At 44.7% G+C, this 17,333-nt stretch overlaps 1 protein-coding gene across 12 annotated transcripts in view; it reads left to right on the plus strand.

The window, feature by feature from the left end:
• Window positions 1–16,253, plus strand: part of LOC147021701 (uncharacterized) — a 317,548-nt gene extending 301,295 nt beyond the window's left edge. For 9 of the 12 annotated variants that reach the window (XM_085891958.1, XM_085891956.1, XM_085891955.1 and 6 more), the window contains 2 exons: window positions 14,773–14,819; window positions 15,468–16,253. In XM_085891958.1, coding sequence (XP_085748084.1) covers window positions 14,773–14,819; window positions 15,468–15,685 — 265 coding nt within the window. In that variant the 3' untranslated portion in view covers window positions 15,686–16,253. The other 3 variants (XR_015060893.1, XR_015060892.1, XM_085891964.1) reach the window with 3 other exon arrangements.
• The last annotated feature ends 1,080 nt before the right edge of the window (window positions 16,254–17,333 follow it).

Below are 17,333 nucleotides of genomic sequence, written 5' to 3' on the forward strand. Positions count from 1 at the left end.
ACGGAAACGAGACGTTACGGGTTTCCATGGAAACTGACTTTTTTTTTTTAATCTGCAAGTATCAAAAGGCACCAGTTCACCACTTGCTTGATATGTGCACCAAATTTCGTAAAGATATCTTGAGGGGATTTGTAGTTAAGCTCCGGAAATGAAATGTGACGGACGGACAAACGGTTGGACAGACGGACGGAACCTATTTCTATATCCCCCGCCAATTTCGTTGGTTGGCGGGGGATAATGAAAGGTATTCTTGGGAAGATGTTGTCTACAGATGCTCTTACTGTTATCGTGGAGAGTAAGCAGGAGATGCAGGAGGTACTGGGGGAGTGAAAGGAAACATTATTGAAGCATGGACTCAAGAATGAGGTGATGTGGGTCAGGCAGCAGGGAAAATAAATGAATACAAATCTGGAGACGGCGATGGTTCACGAGCAATGTACACGGTTCACCTTTTTATTTTTTGACCTTCGAGGGGACGCCACGGGCAAACTGGCGGGAATCGGGAAAAACGTAAATGACGAAAGTTGTTGTACTCGAAGAGCACTACTTGCATACCAACTTTCATTCGAAACAGTTGAAAACCCTAGGAGCTCGATGCCCAATTTATTGATTTTTTTTGACATTTTCTAAGTTCGTGACCTTGTGACTTTGACCTTGGGACGAAAATGAAAAATCGAGCTCCGTGGAGCTATGCAGGTGCCATTGGGCTAACCAAATACCGAAACCCTTGCCAGATTCGACAACCCCCCTCGGAGAAGATGTAACTTGAAACCGGCTACCCCCGAAAAACATGTTTTTTGGGCGTGGCTCCGCCCATAATGGGCGCAGCACGCTCATTCTCCGGAAAACACAACGAGATCATGATACAAACCTCGCACACTAATTTTATCAAGATCGGATCAAAACCCACAGAGCTATGCTCGGGACAGACAGACAGACAGACACACACCCATAATGAATATAGTGGTCACTTACTGACTCGTGAAACAAATATAGTGGTCACTAAAGCCTAAGTCACATGTGCTCTACAGCTAGGATACGGCGGCCGTACCCCCCCCCCTCCAAATTGACAGAAACGTGCGATGGTCGCAGAGTTTCTGAGGTGGCCTCAGGGTGGCCCTACGCAGTTTGGCTATCTTTTACAGGCCGTAAGGTTGCCGTGGAATTATAACGCGGAGTTGTAACATTTTTCATTTCTACATTGGCCGTAGCAATTCGACAATCCAAGCTGTGACGTAGATGTGTTCCACGTCGACCGTACGTAGGGCGTAGGGTGGGCTTGCGTTATTCGTGCGGCTGCCGAATCAATGAAAAATGAATTTTGCCAACCCCTAAAAAATTACGGTGGCCGCACTATTCCCACGGTCGCCATAGGGTAGTCCTAAGGCGTCCCTGTGTTCAACGTACGGTGGCCTTGCGGTCTGTGTGACTACCTGCGGGCAACGCAGGGTTGACGCATGGTTCCCCTACGCCCGCCGTGCGTCCTACGTACGGCCTCCATGGCAGTCTGCGTAGACGGTGCGCCCACCGTGCGCTGCCGCTAGAGATCGGAGTAGAGGTGTTTGCCTATACTCCGAACTGGTATATTCATATATATATATATATATATATATATATATATATATATATATATATATATATATATATATATATATATATATATATATATATACATACACACACACACACACATACACACACACACACACACACACACACACACACACACACACACACACACACACACACACACACACACACACACACACACACACACACACACACACGCATTTAAAGGCCATTTTCCCCGCTAAAGCAGGGGTTAGCCTTGTGGGCCCCATGACAATCTTCTCCACTTTACCCTGTTTTCTGCATCTCCCCTTCTTAATCCCTTTTCCCACATTTCCTCTTCCACCACATTTAGCCAAGTTTTTCTCGGTCTTCCCCGTCCTCTACTTCCGACTACACTCATTTCCAACACTCCTCTCACCCAGTCACTTTCATCCTTCCTCAACACATAACCCAACCATCTCAACCTGTTTCTCTTCACAACCTCCATCACAGACTCTATTCCCATCATCTTCCGCAAGTCATCATTTGTCTTCCTCTCTCTCAACGATACTCCACACATCCACCGAACCATTCGCATTTCCACCCTTTCCAGCCTTTGTTGCTGCTCCATGTTCAGTACCCATGTCTCACTCCCATAAATCATCGTACTCCTCACATATGAAGCATACACCTTTCCCTTCAGCTTCAACGACACTCCCCTCTTTGTCAGCACGCCACTCAGTTCCCGAAACTTCTTTTTCATGTGCAGCCTCTTCTTCCAGCGTATCCTTTGCCTTTTGCCATTCCTTGAACTTCTTCCTCTTCTCTTCAATCGTCTTTCCAACTTCATCATCCCACCACCATGTTTCCGAGTGCCTCGGTGGTCCTTTTGTCCATCCACATACCTCACCAACGGCTCCCAACAGACTATCTTTCATTGACATCCAACCACTTTCAAGCTCAACCACATCATCTTCAACCATACTCAGCCTCTCTCTTAATGCTTCCTTCACTGTCGCCTCTTTCAACCTCCACACCTTCATCCTCGGTTGGTACTTCACCCGCCGAATTCTCGGCGCACCTTTCACCCTTATATCACAGACTACCAGGTGGTGCTGCGAAACAGTCTCCTCCCCTGGGATCACCTTTGTGTCCCGGAGGTTTCCCCTATCTCGCTGACGCACCATCAGGTAGTCAATGGTTGTCGTCGACCCACCTGACGTGTATGTAATAAGCTTATTATTCGCTTTCTGGAATTGAGTATTACAGAGCAACAAATCAGCTCCATCAGCAAACTCCAAGATCCTTTCACCTTCTCCATTTCTCACACCATATCCATAACCCCCATGGACTCCCTCAAAACCGTCTGGACTCCTTCCCACATGTCCATTCAAGTCTCCTCCAACCACAACAACTTCCTCATCTTTCACATTTTCCATCAACTTCTCCATCGCACACCAGAACATGTTCTTCTCTTCATCGCTTCGACCGACCTGCGAGGCATATCCCGAGATGACGTTCACCAAGAGATTTCCGATCACAATTCTCACCATCATCAACCTTTCACTCACTCTAGTCACACTCACTACACTGTCTACAAACTCCTCAGAAAACATGACACCAACACCATGCATGCCTTCCGGGCACCCTTGCCACATAAACTTGTACTTCTGTCCCTGCCTTCCCTTCACCATTCTCACACCACTTCCCTTCCACCGTGTCTCCTGCACACAACATATGTCCACTCTTCTTCTGACCAATGTTTCAACCACTTCTCCAGATCTCCCTGTCATTGTCCCTACATTCCATGTACCAAACCTCAGAAACTGATCTCCACGTGGGGCATCAGACGATTGGTCATCATAAATGGAAAAATTTCCTCCCTTGCTTCGATCAGGTTCCCCACCTGGAGTTTTAACGAGAGGGGGTGAGGACCCCCATGGGGTACTTCGGGCTGTACCCTGCCCATCAGTTATACTCATCATGGTTTCCTTTTGAGGCGATGTCTTTATGGCCGGATGCCCTTCCTGACGCCAACCCTTTTAGTCGCCTTTTACGACACGCAGGGATACGGTGTACCTATTCTGACCGGGGTACACACCGGGTGACCGGGGATATATATATATATATATATATATATATATATATATATATATATATATATATATATATATATATATATATATGACTAGCAGGGACACCCGTGCTCCGCACAGGAATCCCGTGGATGACGGCGGGTCTGAAGGAGTATAAGTCACAGTTAATTGTAAAATTGTAGAGGCTGCCACACATACACTAACACACACACACACACACACACACACACACACACACACACACACACACACACACACACTCTGACGCCCACACATATACACACACACTGACGCACACACATAGACACACACACATACACTGACACGCACACACAAACATACACACACACACACTTTTAATAGTGTGGATACAATATTCACAACATAGAAATCGAACCTGATCGTGTTTATACACCGCACAGCGTTTATTAATATTCGCAACATAGAAATCAAACCCGATCGTGTTTATACACCGCACAGCGTTTATTAATATTCGCAACATAGAAATCAAACCCGATCGTGTTTATACACCGCACAGCGTTTAATATTCGCAACATAGAAATCAAACCCGATCGTGTTTATACACCGCACAGCATTTAATAGCGAACGTAGTGAGCTTCATACTCAACGTGTGCACATGAGAGAATAGTAAACAACAACAACAACAACACAATACCTTGGCAATTTGGAATCCGTGTCGTCGGCTATGACCCTTTTGCTTCCGGGTTTTTGTCATGGGGAATGATGCGTCCCTGGAGATAAAGGCATCGTCAGAGACATGAAAGACCCAAATATCAGACATGGTGTATATTTCCTCTACTGATTTTAATAAAGATAACTCCCGCATCATCAAAAAATAATTTTTAATCGTGATTTACATTATTTGATCGCTGATCCCGAATCCAGGCCGAAGTGACGTAAAAACGTTATACAGTAACAATTAAAATGGTTTTTATAACCATGGTTATAACAATAATGAACAAAGAAAATGTTAATAAAATATGACTTACAGATGATTATTATATCATTATACGGTATAATATACATACGTTCATTTTTGCAAGTGTGTCGAATGCATAAGTCATAATTTGGAAACCGGGAAGTCGGAAGTCATTGTCTTCAATTGACTGTAGTATTAATTTCTCATTCTCTAGCAAATTCCGTTGGTCGCATGTCAATCGGCTGAACTTGAAGAATTAACGTTACGCAATCAGGTGATGACGTCATAATTCGGAAACCGGGAAGTCGGAAGTCATTGTCTTCAATTGACTGTAGCATTATTTTTTCATTCTATTGCAAATGGCGTTGGCCCCATGTCAATCAGCTGAACTTGAAAAATTAACGTTACAAAATCAGGTGATGATGTCATAATTCGGAAACCGGGAAGTCGGAAGTCATTGTCTTCAATTGACTGTAGCATTATTTTTCATTCTATTGCAAATGACGTTGGCCCCATGTCAATCGGCTGAACTTGAAAAATTAATGTTACGAAATCAGGTGATGACGTCATAATTCGGAAACCGGAAGTCAGAAGTACAATTCCTTTACATCGGGACACTCCCGGGTACATGTTCTGTCAGCTTGTGAAGTTTGGTGAGGATCAGTCGAGTACTTTTCGCGTGCATAGGTCACAGATAAACACACACACAGACATACTTTCAACTTTATATACATACAGTGGGGAGAACAAGTATTTGATACACTGCAGATTTTGCAGGTTTTCCCACTTACAAACCACGTAGAGGTCTGCAATTTTTATCAGAGGTACATTTCAACTGTGAAAGACGGAATCTAAAACAAAAATTCTGAAAATCACATTGTATGATTTTTAAATAATTAATTTTAATTTTATTGCATGAAATAAGTATTTGATCACCTACCAACCAGTAAGAATTCTGGCTCTCACAGACCTGTTAGTTTTGTCTTTAAGAAGCACTCCCATTCTCCACTCATTACCTGTATTAACTGCACCTGTTTGAACTTGTTATCTGCATAAAAGACAGCTGTCCACACTCAATCAATCAGACTCCAACCTCTCCACAATGGGCAAGACGAGAGAGCTGTCGAAGGACATCAGGGACAAAATTGTAGACTTGCACAAGGCTGGGATGGGCTGCAGGACAATAGGCAAGCAGCTTGGTGAGAAGGCAACAACTGTTGGCGCAATTATTAGAAAATGGAAGAAGTCCAAGATAACAGTCAGTCTCCCTCGATCTGGGGCTCCATGCAAGATCTCACCTCGTGGAGCCTCAATGATCATGAGAGGTTAGGGATCAGCCCAGAACTACATGACAGGACCTGGTCAATGACCTGAAGAGAGCTGGGACCACAGTATCGAAGAAAACCAGAAGTAACACACTATGCCGTCATGGATTAAAATCCTGCAGCGCACGCAAGGTCCCTCTGCTCAAGCCAGCGCATGTCCAGGCCCGTCTGAAGTTTGCCAATGACCATCTGGATGATCCAGAGGAGGAATGGGAGAAGGTCATGTGGTCTGATGAGACCAAAATAGAGCTTTTTGGTTTAAACTCCACTTGCCGTGTTTGGAGGAAGAGAAGGATGAGTACAACCCCAAGAACGCCATCCCAACCGTGAAGCATGGTGGTGGAAACATCATTCTTTGGGAATGCTTTACTGCAAAGGGGACAGGACGACTGCACCGTATTGAAGGAAGGATGGATGGGGCCATGTATCGCGAGATCTTGGCCAACAACCTCCTTCCCTCAACAAGTGCATTGAAGATGGGGCATGGCTGGGTCTTCCAGCATGACAACGACCCGAAACACACAGCCAGGGCAACTAAGGAGTGGCTCCGTAAGAAGCATCTCAAGGTCCTGGAGTGGCCGAGCCAGTCTCCAGACCTGAACCCAATGGAAAATCTTTGGAGGGAGCTGAAAGTCTGTGTTGCCCAGCGACAGCCCCGAAACATGAAGGATCTGGAGAAGATCTGTATGGAGGAGTGGGCCAAAATCCCTGCTGCAGTCTGTGCAAACCTGGTTAAGAACTACAGGAAACGTCTGATCTCTGTAATTGCAAACAAAGATTTCTGTACCAAATATTAAGTTCTGTTTTTCTGATGTATCAAATACTTATTTCATGCAATAAAATGCAAATTAATTATTTTAAAATCATACAATGTGATTTTCAGGATTTTTGTTTAAGATTCCATCTTTCACAGTTGAAGTGTACCTATGATAAAAATTACAGACCTCTACATGTTTTGTAAGTGGGAAAACCTGCAAAATCGGCAGTGTATCAAATACTTGTTCTCCCCACTGTATATATATATATATATGTATATATATATGTATATGTATATATATATATGTATATATATATATATATATATATATATATATATATATATATAAATATATATAAATATATATATATATATATATATATATATATATATATATATATATATATAAATATATATGTATATGTATATATATATATATATATATATATATATATATTATATATATATATATATACACACATATATTCAGTTCTTAATATTATAGTTATAGTATAGTCAGTTATATATATATTATAGTTATCGTATCTTCAGTTATATATACTGGTATATTCCAAACTGTTATATTTTTATTTCAGTAAAAAATAACTGGTATATATACCCACTCGTTACCGTCCGTCTGGCTGCACGTTCACCTTAGGGCCCCCCTGCGGTCACCTTGCGGGCACCTTGAGGCGACCTTGCGTCTGCCTTGAAAATTATGTGGCCGCCGCAGGGATGCCCTAAGGTCACTGTGCGACATCAAATCAAAGACCGTATGGCACCCCCACGTTTTCGGTCTCCACAATTTCTAAATACGCCGTGCGGCTCCCCGAAAAATAAAAACATATGTGACTGCTCCATTGTGTGACCGTGGAAATACTGTGGCCGCCCTATAATTGCTAGTGGCCGTAGATTTTGTAGACCCTATGGCCGCCGTGTCAAATGTGACTTAGGCCTTACTGACTCGTGAACCAAAAATATTGTGGTCACTTACTGACTCGTGAACCAATTACGTTAGAGGGGAAGGAGATCAGATGGGGAAATATGTTTGAGTATCTTGGGCGAACAATGACTGGGGATGGTAGGTTAAAGGCAGAGGAGTGAATGTGTGGATGAGGATGGAAGGGTTGATGGCAGATATATAAATATCAAGGAAATTGAAAGGCAAAGTTCTGTTGCCTTTTATAACGCCAGCCTATCTTTACGGTCTGGAGACAATGGCACTGCAGGTTGGCTGAAGAAGCAAGTGCAACAAATAAGTGCTGAGAAGGAACAAAACGTCAAAAGGAAAGGAGGGAAAAGGCCAGATAGGAGGAATAAAGATTTGCAAGGCCAATAACCTGTCTATGGTGGTATAGATATGAACAATTCCCCTCAGTGCTTGATTCAATGATCATCTGTGGGTTCTGTTCAGGAGCGAGGTTTTGATGCTTCATGCCGAGAACTCTGAACAACGAGTTCGCAACCTCTGTTGTGTCCATAGGTTACACAGTCAGGTGGAAGGGATATCTATTGTTACGGTTCTCGGAACCATATGCATACAACATACAGTTGTCCCGAGTTAGTTATGCCATGAGTATACATGTAGTTAGATCCTTCCTTGTGTAGTGGGAAGACACGAGGGTGCGTTGCGATGGGCTTTAGTTAGGTTATTAAATCATTTTTCCCTTTTATTTTATCCCCACTCCATTTCATTTCTGAGGCAAAATCCACGATAACCCATGGTACCCTCCCCAACAATCGCTTCCGAGGCAAAATCACAATGTGCACCATGGAGTAGACCGCCGCTTTGAGTATTCCACAGTCTACTCCAAACCAGACGTGGGCGGTGAATCACGTTCGTTTTGCATCCAGGTGGGCGGACCAAATGAGCATCTGGCCGAAAACCCGCCAGAAAGGCGGACCACATGAAGGCCCGGTCCAATCGGGATGCTCGGATCGGAAGATGACGTTGGTTTCGCCATGGCTCCTCCCCGAGCTCCGTGGTCTATAAAGTACAGAGCAATCCTCAGAGTTGGGTCGAGTTGGTTTTGCTGGTCGTTGGAGAGGTCGAGTTGGTTTTGCGGGTCGTTGAAGAGGTCAAGTTAGAATTGTGAGTTGTTTGGTCTTTGAAGAGAATTGCAAGTTGGAGAGGTTGAATAAAATTGTTGTGAAAGTGTTCCTGCTGCCTGGTTGCCTACGTCTCGCCTCGACGGCCCGCCTACTGTACTGGTCCTTGCCCACCCGACCTCGACCAAACCTCTTGTCTGGTCCTGTCCTACTGCTCATCTCTCGCCACTTTGGATTCCACCAGACACGATTACTCGTGGACTCGCAGAACGAGCCGTGTGCGAGTGACATCCGCAGGGATCGCGCAGCACGAAGACCAGGTGTGTAACGCATGGTGGCTCGCATGGTTGATAGCCCGAAAGTGAGCATGTGAGGAAATTAACGGGGCGACGTTATGGCCTCATGTATCGGCCAAACGAAAGGGACGAGTCTGCTGTAAACCGCCGCCCGGGAGACACAAGGCTCGTCGAGCCTTGCCACGAGTACACGATGCCCAGCCAGGATGTAGCGAACATCCTCGTGGGGGCAAAGGAGCATTAGTTAGGGGAAGGGTTTAGCATTAGATAGACCATCCTCATGGGGGCATGAGTCGTCCTCCATGGGGCCCGGTAATATCAGTTAGGGGGAATTTAGGGTAGAATTTACAATGGATTGAAGACATGGACAGACATGGAACATGTAGTGGGAACGTAGTTTAGCTACGTAGAATTAAATGGAACGTGAATTAGAGTAAGGGATGAAGGGGAGCACGAGCTAGTTATGGGAACGTAGCTCGTAGAGCGTCAGTGTGATGTGAAAAATAAAAATAAAACCAAGAGAAAAGAAATACAGTGAGTGAATGTGGGTCAGCGGGCCCGAGTGTGAATGGAGTGAATGTGGAATGCATGGTGCAAACAAATGATTAGGGGGAGGAGTGAATCCCACCCAAGGGAACCTGGGGTTAGTGTAACGTTAGTTCGCAGGTTAGTTATATTAACCGAAACGATGTCGTTTGGTGTTGGTGTTGAGCGAAGGCACGAAACCTTTTTCTAGGGTGCAGGAGACTATTGACCGGCTGGGACCGTGGCTGGTGAAATATGCGTACTGGGTAGAGGGCACCCTGGGCACCGTAGTAGTAGGCCATGGGTCCAAGCGACCGAGTTAGTGTAATGGACATGGGTACCCATGGGAAAGGGACCCGGAGCGCCAATATGCCACATGGGCATCGACGGGGAAATGCCAGGAAGGGCATTCCCCATGTTCATATGGAGTAGGTTGGCTGAGAGACAGCCTCAGTGACCCAGGGGTGCCGAAGATCGAGTTCGGCAGGTGGGTAGACCTGCCAGTTGAGCCATGGTGCCCAGCCACGAAATTGTGCAAGAGCAAGGGAGAATATTTGTGGGCCAGGCCAAAATTAATAATGAACACCAACACAGGTGACGGGAATCGTGATTGCGAGAACAAGTAGTATAAAGAGACAGGCGTGTTGAAAAGCCCTGGGGATAGATTAAAGTTTAACAAATGGTAGGATAGATAGGAAATGTGTACACCTTCGTACCATCCATCCCTTCGGTGTTCGTGGGCTACTGGACTCACCTTGGGAATTTCTGAAACCGGTGGGAGCTATTCTGAGGTGACATTGGGCCTTGAGACAGATGCACTTGTCTCTTCCTCAATCCTTTCCAAAGGGATCTTAGGGATTGGGAACAGACAGTCAGGACAGGTTAGCCGAACAAAGACAATAAGGGAGTTAGGGACACATGTAATTGTAAGAAAAAATAAAAAAGTCTAAATTTAGTTGTTTTTTTTTTTGTTTGTTGCAAGCTAATGGGGGTGGGTATGGACAAGGACAGGCATAGGCAATAGGTTGGGGAAGACTGTAGGGTAGGACCGAGCCTATCTTCGGACCGGCCAACGTCGCCACACTCCCTCCGCAACCTCACGAGACCACACTGAGGCCGGCCAGCTTCATGTGCCGACCTGCTGCATCGCACCTTACCTGGTCTGCATTTGCCATGCCCTTTTTCTGCGTTTGCCTTGAATCCATTTGCCATACCTCCCCATGCCTTTATTTGCCTTGCCATATCACCCAACTTTACTACGTGTGCCAGGACCATCTTTGTGAAAGTGTTGCAAGGACTGCCCTGCAGGCAGCCGCGTTACTGGGGACTGCATTGGGCAGCCCGGATATCTCCTTGTTGTATAAAGGCCAGTTCAAATGGACTGTGAAACGGCGTGTGGCCTGCCGTGTTTGGGTGAGTTGCCTCCAGCAGCCGGGAGAAATAAAGAAGACCAACAAACCAAGGGCCATTGAGGGTCCTGAAGACGCCTGATCATTGATTGCCTGCTGTTGCACTCATCCCCGAATGTTGACTTCATTGTGTTCTCTCCTTAAGTCACAGGTCCTGGGCCATGGGTAGTGTAAATATTAGAAATGTGTATAGTTCTGACCCACCTGTTGTTTGTTTAGTTCCAGCATTGTAGTTAAGTTGTCAGAATGAGTCTGTTAGTTTAGTTAAGCAACGCACTAGGTTATTTATTTTTGGGACATGTATTCAAAATGTCGCACTAAGGGATCCGTAGATAAAATGTACGAGGGGAAACCTACACCTGCATGCCACACGAACGTTGACGACTCGGGTCAAGTCCAGCAAAAGGGAGTGGGGTAGTGTTACGGTTCTCAAAACCGGATGCATACAACATACAGTTGTCCCGAGTTAGTTATGCCATTAGTATACGTGTAGTTAGATCCCTTCCTTGTGTAGTGGGAAGATACGGGGGTGCGTTGCGATGGGCTTTAGTTAGGTTACTAAATCATTTTTCCCTTTTATTTTATCCCCACTCCATTTCATTTCTGAGGCAAAATCCACGAAAACCCACGGTACCCTCCCCATCGATCGCTTCTGAGGCAAAATCGCAACATGCACCATGGAGTAGACTGGCGCTTTGAGTATTCCACAGTCTACTCCAAACCAGATGTGCGCGGTGAATCACATTAGTTTTGCCCCCAGGTTGGTGGGCCAAACTAGCGTCTGGCCGAAACCCTGCCCAGAAAGGCGGGACCACATGAAGGCCCGGTCCAATCAGGATGCTCGGATCGGACGATGACATCGGTTTCGCCATAGCTCCTCCCCGAGCTCCGTGATCTATAAAGTATGGAGCAATCCTCAGAGTTGGGTCGAGTTGGTTTTGCGGGTCGTTGGAGAGGTTGAGTTAGAATTGCGAGTTGTTTGGTCGTTGAAGAGAATTGCAAGTTGGAGAGGTTGAAGAGAATTGTTGTGAAAGTGTTCCTGCTGCCAGGCTCTGAATACGTCTCGCCTCGACGGCCCGCCTACTGTACTGGTCCTCGCCCACACGACCTCGACCAAACCTCTTGTCTGGTCCTGCCTACTGCTCATCTCTCGCGTCTTTGGATTCCGCCAGACATGATTACGACACGTGCGGTGGTGGACCGAACCGCTCATCTTTTTTCGGGTGCTGCACCACGAAGCATCTCTCCCCCTCGAAACGCTCAGGTACCAAAAACTGTGACCTCAACTCCCTCCCTCCCTGGCTGCAAAAGGTCCCTTTTCTTTTCATTGGGTTTATTTTGTCTGAGTGTGTGTCTGAGTGTGTTGGCGCCTGTCCGTTAGGTAAGCCTGTGTAAGATCTTCATTGTTGTGATTGTTATTGCTTTTATTAATCTCGCCTCAAGTCTGCACTGTGTCCACTTTTGGAAGTTGCTTGTAAAATTGCCGCACCACACCTCTCTCATCTTTCCCCTGCATTACATACCGAATAAACCTTTTTGTTGTGCCACATGCTTTTCCCCGCTTATTGTAAATAAATAATTGTGGAAATGTTCCCAGCTTGTCTTTGTCTTTTCCTCCATTGGTCCAGCATGGTTCGGATCTAAGTTTAGCCGGGTCTTTATTCCCGATAATCTGTTCCTTCTAGCCGGTACGTCCTTGGCGGTGCCGCTCGACTGCATCCAATCCGGAAAGGTAGTTGGTCGAGTGGTCTGGTTCGGACAAGGCGTACCGAGGACGTGGTTCCCTGGTGGTTAACCCGCGTAGTTAATTAGGTTACCTGATTCTAGACAGCAGGACCCTATGCCACGTGGTTGAGTTATTGGCATCCACGTTCGGTTTGGTGACCCGCCGCGTCACGGAGTTATCCGTGAGTGATGGCCTACAATTCCGGGGAGTCTGGTGGGAATCGATATAGCTGTCCCCCACCTAGTGGTCTTTCTCCGCCAGACCCCCGGCCCGCAACTATATATATATATATATATATATATATATATATATATATATATATATATATATATATATATATATATATGCACATAACATTCTTCTGTCTGTAAAGTTTGCACACACACACACACACACACACACACACACACACACACACACACACACACACACACACACACACACACACACACACACACGCTTCCTCTTTCAGCAACATATGCGAAATTCCTTGCTATAATTCATGGACCGGTGTTTGTTAATTGCCGGAATCCTTCGGATTTCGGCAATTATGTTGGTCGGTTGTGTGTGTCATTCTGTGTCTGTTTGTTTGTGTGTTTATTTCCCCTGTAGCAGCCACACCGTTTCAGCGATCATGACCAATCTGGGTACAGACGTTGGCCATGGTCCAACTTAGACACTTGTCGTTTTTGGTGAATCGAGGTCAAAGGTCAAGGTCACCGAAAAACCGAAATTCTTATTTTCGCAATAACGTCCGCTAAAATGGTCGTATCGACTTCAAATCAAATCGAAAATGTGCATCTTCCAATTCTGCATCCAACCATATCTCATTGGGGTGTCACACCAACACCCTTCTTTGCGGTCGGGGGTCGAATGTCAGGGGGGTCGGGTCAAAACTTTCAAATTGCGATAAAAACGCCATTTCAAGTCTGATTGACTTCCAAGTTATGATCTTGACCAAACTAAGTGCTATAACTCATTAAACAGTAGCACTATCGACTTATAAGAACCAAATTGATTTCCAGGTTTTTGTTTTTTCAGAGATCATGGAGATACGACAAAGTTATTCCGGCAATTCCTTGCTCAACGAACAATTTCATTTGTGTGTTTGTTTGTCACACTACTCCTACAGTTCTGGGCTAATTACATGCAGACTTGCTACATATGATCAGCATGACCCCAGTTAATGTGCATGGGGGTTTTATCTTTGCCGGTGGTCTTGGGGGCAGAGGAGGTGGACACAAATTCTCCATTTAAATGTGTATCGTGGAGCGCCGCCTCCTGGTGGGAGAGGGTATTAGAAGTCTCCACCATTTGCAGTGCAGTGTTCCTGTCCCAAAGTTTTATGGTGTCGTGAAGTGCTTTGAATTACAAGCAGGAGGTATGTTTTTGCTTCATGCACGTAACCTGGGTTATTTTTTTTTTGCCTATATAAAGCTGTCAGTTGCCTATGCACCGCCCAAATACGGGTATGTGTCAGAAGAACGTGTTGCTTGCCTGAAACAAGATTGCCTGTTGGGCAAGTACTCCGTTCATCATGTATAATTTATGTTGTGGCCCCAGAACCAAACTGTATTTATAAAACTGTAGTTATAATGGCCCTCACAGATCCCACGCCCTTCTTATCCCGAACATGTACACCCCTGCTTTCTCTCAGGTACTTTTCCAAGTATTTTCAGCTTCTTTTAGAAGCTTAGTGAGACATTTTAGGTCACAATTCTTGTTGCACACGCACGATATAAGTTCACTTGCTCCGCAGATCGCCATTTCCCGGGATTCTTTTTGCACATGTGCGCCAAGCTTTCTTGGGTGGGTGATGTCATTTTGAAAGTCCCGTGTTCTCACCATTTTGTTGATTGTTGATAAATTGGCCTCATGATTTTCAATGTTAATGATAGAAGCTGTAAAATATGCAAGGAGATTGTTTTATTTTGTTTTTTCTTATCTTATTATGTACCAATGCAGTGATATGTCAATAACATTGTCATAATGGTAAGCAATAACCCTTTTGTTGAAACTCCCAAAATCCAGACTCACTGCTTGCCTCTACTCATTCATTCCTCTTTTTTTTTCCCACATGTGGAACCATCTTCCTCAGTCTCTTCAATATCAGGACTTCAAGACAGCTGTTCACCACCATCTTAGGTCACCCCTCATCCACAACCATGATATTTTCTACCCCCATTAACCCTCCATAACCCAACCTCTTTCCAAGTTTCCAATTTCTCTTTCCACTTATGTGATTGAGAGTTTGTTGCTGTATCCATCTTGTTCACCCCCTGTGTCTTCCCCTTGCTCTCATTCTTCCCCACATCTCTTATTTATCTGAGTCTTCCTCTATTTTGTTCCTGAACCCTGCTGTTGGGGTGTCCCCCCCCCCCACTCTGCTCTTCCCCCTTTCTTTCTACTGTTCTTTTCGCTGTTACATCCTGATCCATTCTGTGTTGTAGCTCCTCCACGAGCCTCGACACTGCTTACAAAAAACTCGTGTCAGAAACGGGAAATAATGCATAACTCATCTTCAGAAAATAGTCTCCTGCCTTGAGTGAGCCTCCTTAGATTTGTATGTGCTTGTAAACAGCAGGAGGCTGACACGCTGGGGATCTGGTGATAAGTTTTGTCATCCTACTTTTTGATTAGTTTGAATATTAAAAAAACAAATTGTTCTGTGAATTTTTGGGTTTTTGCCATCTTTGCACATGCATTATGAATAAATATGACCTGTATCACTTAATTTCTAAGTAATTGAAAAGAACTCCCTGTGATCAGTAAAATGTGGTGGTGTTCCTGCAGGGCTGGGAAACAATGCCCAATATGTGAAAGAACGTTCCCATCTCGAAGCTGGGAAATCTTCCAGGAGCATGTGGACACACATTTTCTCAAATGAACTGCACCCAAAACGCTTTTCATTGACGAACACCACTTTGTTTAATTTTATTATATGTTCTATGAAAGTTTGCTTCTTTTTGATGCCACAATATTATCATTATAGCTTTAAAGGCAATATTTAGAAAATAAAAATGAGAAAAGAGGAAAAGAAGGGAAGATGACAGAAGAAAGAACAGGTTAGGGGCTGTGAAGGGAGTAGAGAGAAAACAGAAAGAAGCTTTGGGAGGAGATCAGAGTATAGAGAATGTAGGGAGCATATGAGAAGGGAAGGGTGACATCAAAAAATCCACCATACATGAGTAAACCATTGCTTTCATGCTGTGAGGTGCATCACGCTGCTGGGGCAGTTTCATTTGGCTGTGGGGTAGTCCTGGACAGGTCACCACTCTGATGCAGGATAATCAAATAGCTTATTACCACAGATGCAGGATACACAGGTTGAGTTAATCGATCTGGTGTTGTTTCAACAGCACAGCAGGGACTCAAGCTCAGGATGCTAAGATCTTTAGCCAGCCACCTTAACTGTTAAGCCAACACCAGACTTGCCATAGGGTACATAATAATACCATGAATATGGTCTGTTTTCCTCTAAACTTCTCCATTACCTATTAAAAATAGCTTGTAAGTTATCTTGAATACTGTCATGCAAAGCTAAAAATGTACGAATTAATAAAGATATGAATATATATATATATATATATATATATATATATATTATTGTTTGGAGGAATTATATACTTTGGAATGTGGTTTGTTCAGAGCGAGAACAATTCTGCAGGAATGAGGGTGTGAACTGCCAAGCAAATATGCAGGCTGTCTCACCCCTAACAACATCATCGCTTCATCTTTGTGGAGTTAATTTGCCTGGCAAAGCTTTGAACAGTCAGGAGACTTTTCTGGACCTGGCCATGAGGTTGGGGAAGGGTCAGCTTGGACTTTTGCCATAGGCCACTCAATCTGTCAACACTCAACATGATGACATGGCTGTAAATGCAGCCACAGAGGAGTTATTTTTCAACCTGTACAAGGAAATCATTGCCTTTGTCTGAGAGAGAGAGAGAGAGAGAGAGAGAGAGAGAGAGAGAGAGAGAGAGAGAGAGAGAGAGAGAGAGAGAGAGAGAGAGAGAGAGAGAGAGAGAGAGAGAGAGAGAGAGAGAGAGAGAGAGAGAGAGAGAGAGAGAGAGAGAGAGAGAGAGAGAGAGAGAGAGAGAGAGAGAGAGAGAGAGAGAGAGAGAGAGAGAGAGAGAGAGAGAGAGAGAGAGAGAGAGAGAGAGAGAGAGAGAGAGAGAGAGAGAGAGAGAGAGAGAGAGAGAGAGAGAGAGAGAGAGAGAGAGAGAGAGAGAGAGAGAGAGAGAGAGAAAAAAAAAAAAAAAAAAAAAAAAAAAAAAAAAAGAAACCTATAGAACCAAAAGGGCTTCACATTCCTCCACTAATGGCTGTGAATGACCACTTCAGTTTGAGTTCTCCACAGAGGATGCGCTCTTTCTTGAGACATCATGCACAAGGTCAGACAGTCCGTCATGGGCACTCTGTACATCCCGAAGCATGCTGAGCATGAGCAATGACATTTCTGCCGCTGTCAAAAAGCAATGTTGGTTTGACAATCAATTCATCAGATGAACTTGTGTATAGAAAGACAGACAAGTCTGAAGATGACAATGGTTCACGAGCGGTATTTGATGATGTAGATTGTTTCAGAAGTCAAGGATGAGACAATGTGATAATGTTTGACCAAGTTATAAAAATGATCAACATGATGTGGTACGAGTG

The sequence above is a fragment of the Eptatretus burgeri genome, chromosome 8 (assembly GCF_056783735.1).
Source record: "Eptatretus burgeri isolate ZD-2024b chromosome 8, Ebu_testis_v1, whole genome shotgun sequence".
Taxonomy (NCBI): Eukaryota; Metazoa; Chordata; class Myxini; order Myxiniformes; family Myxinidae; genus Eptatretus; species Eptatretus burgeri.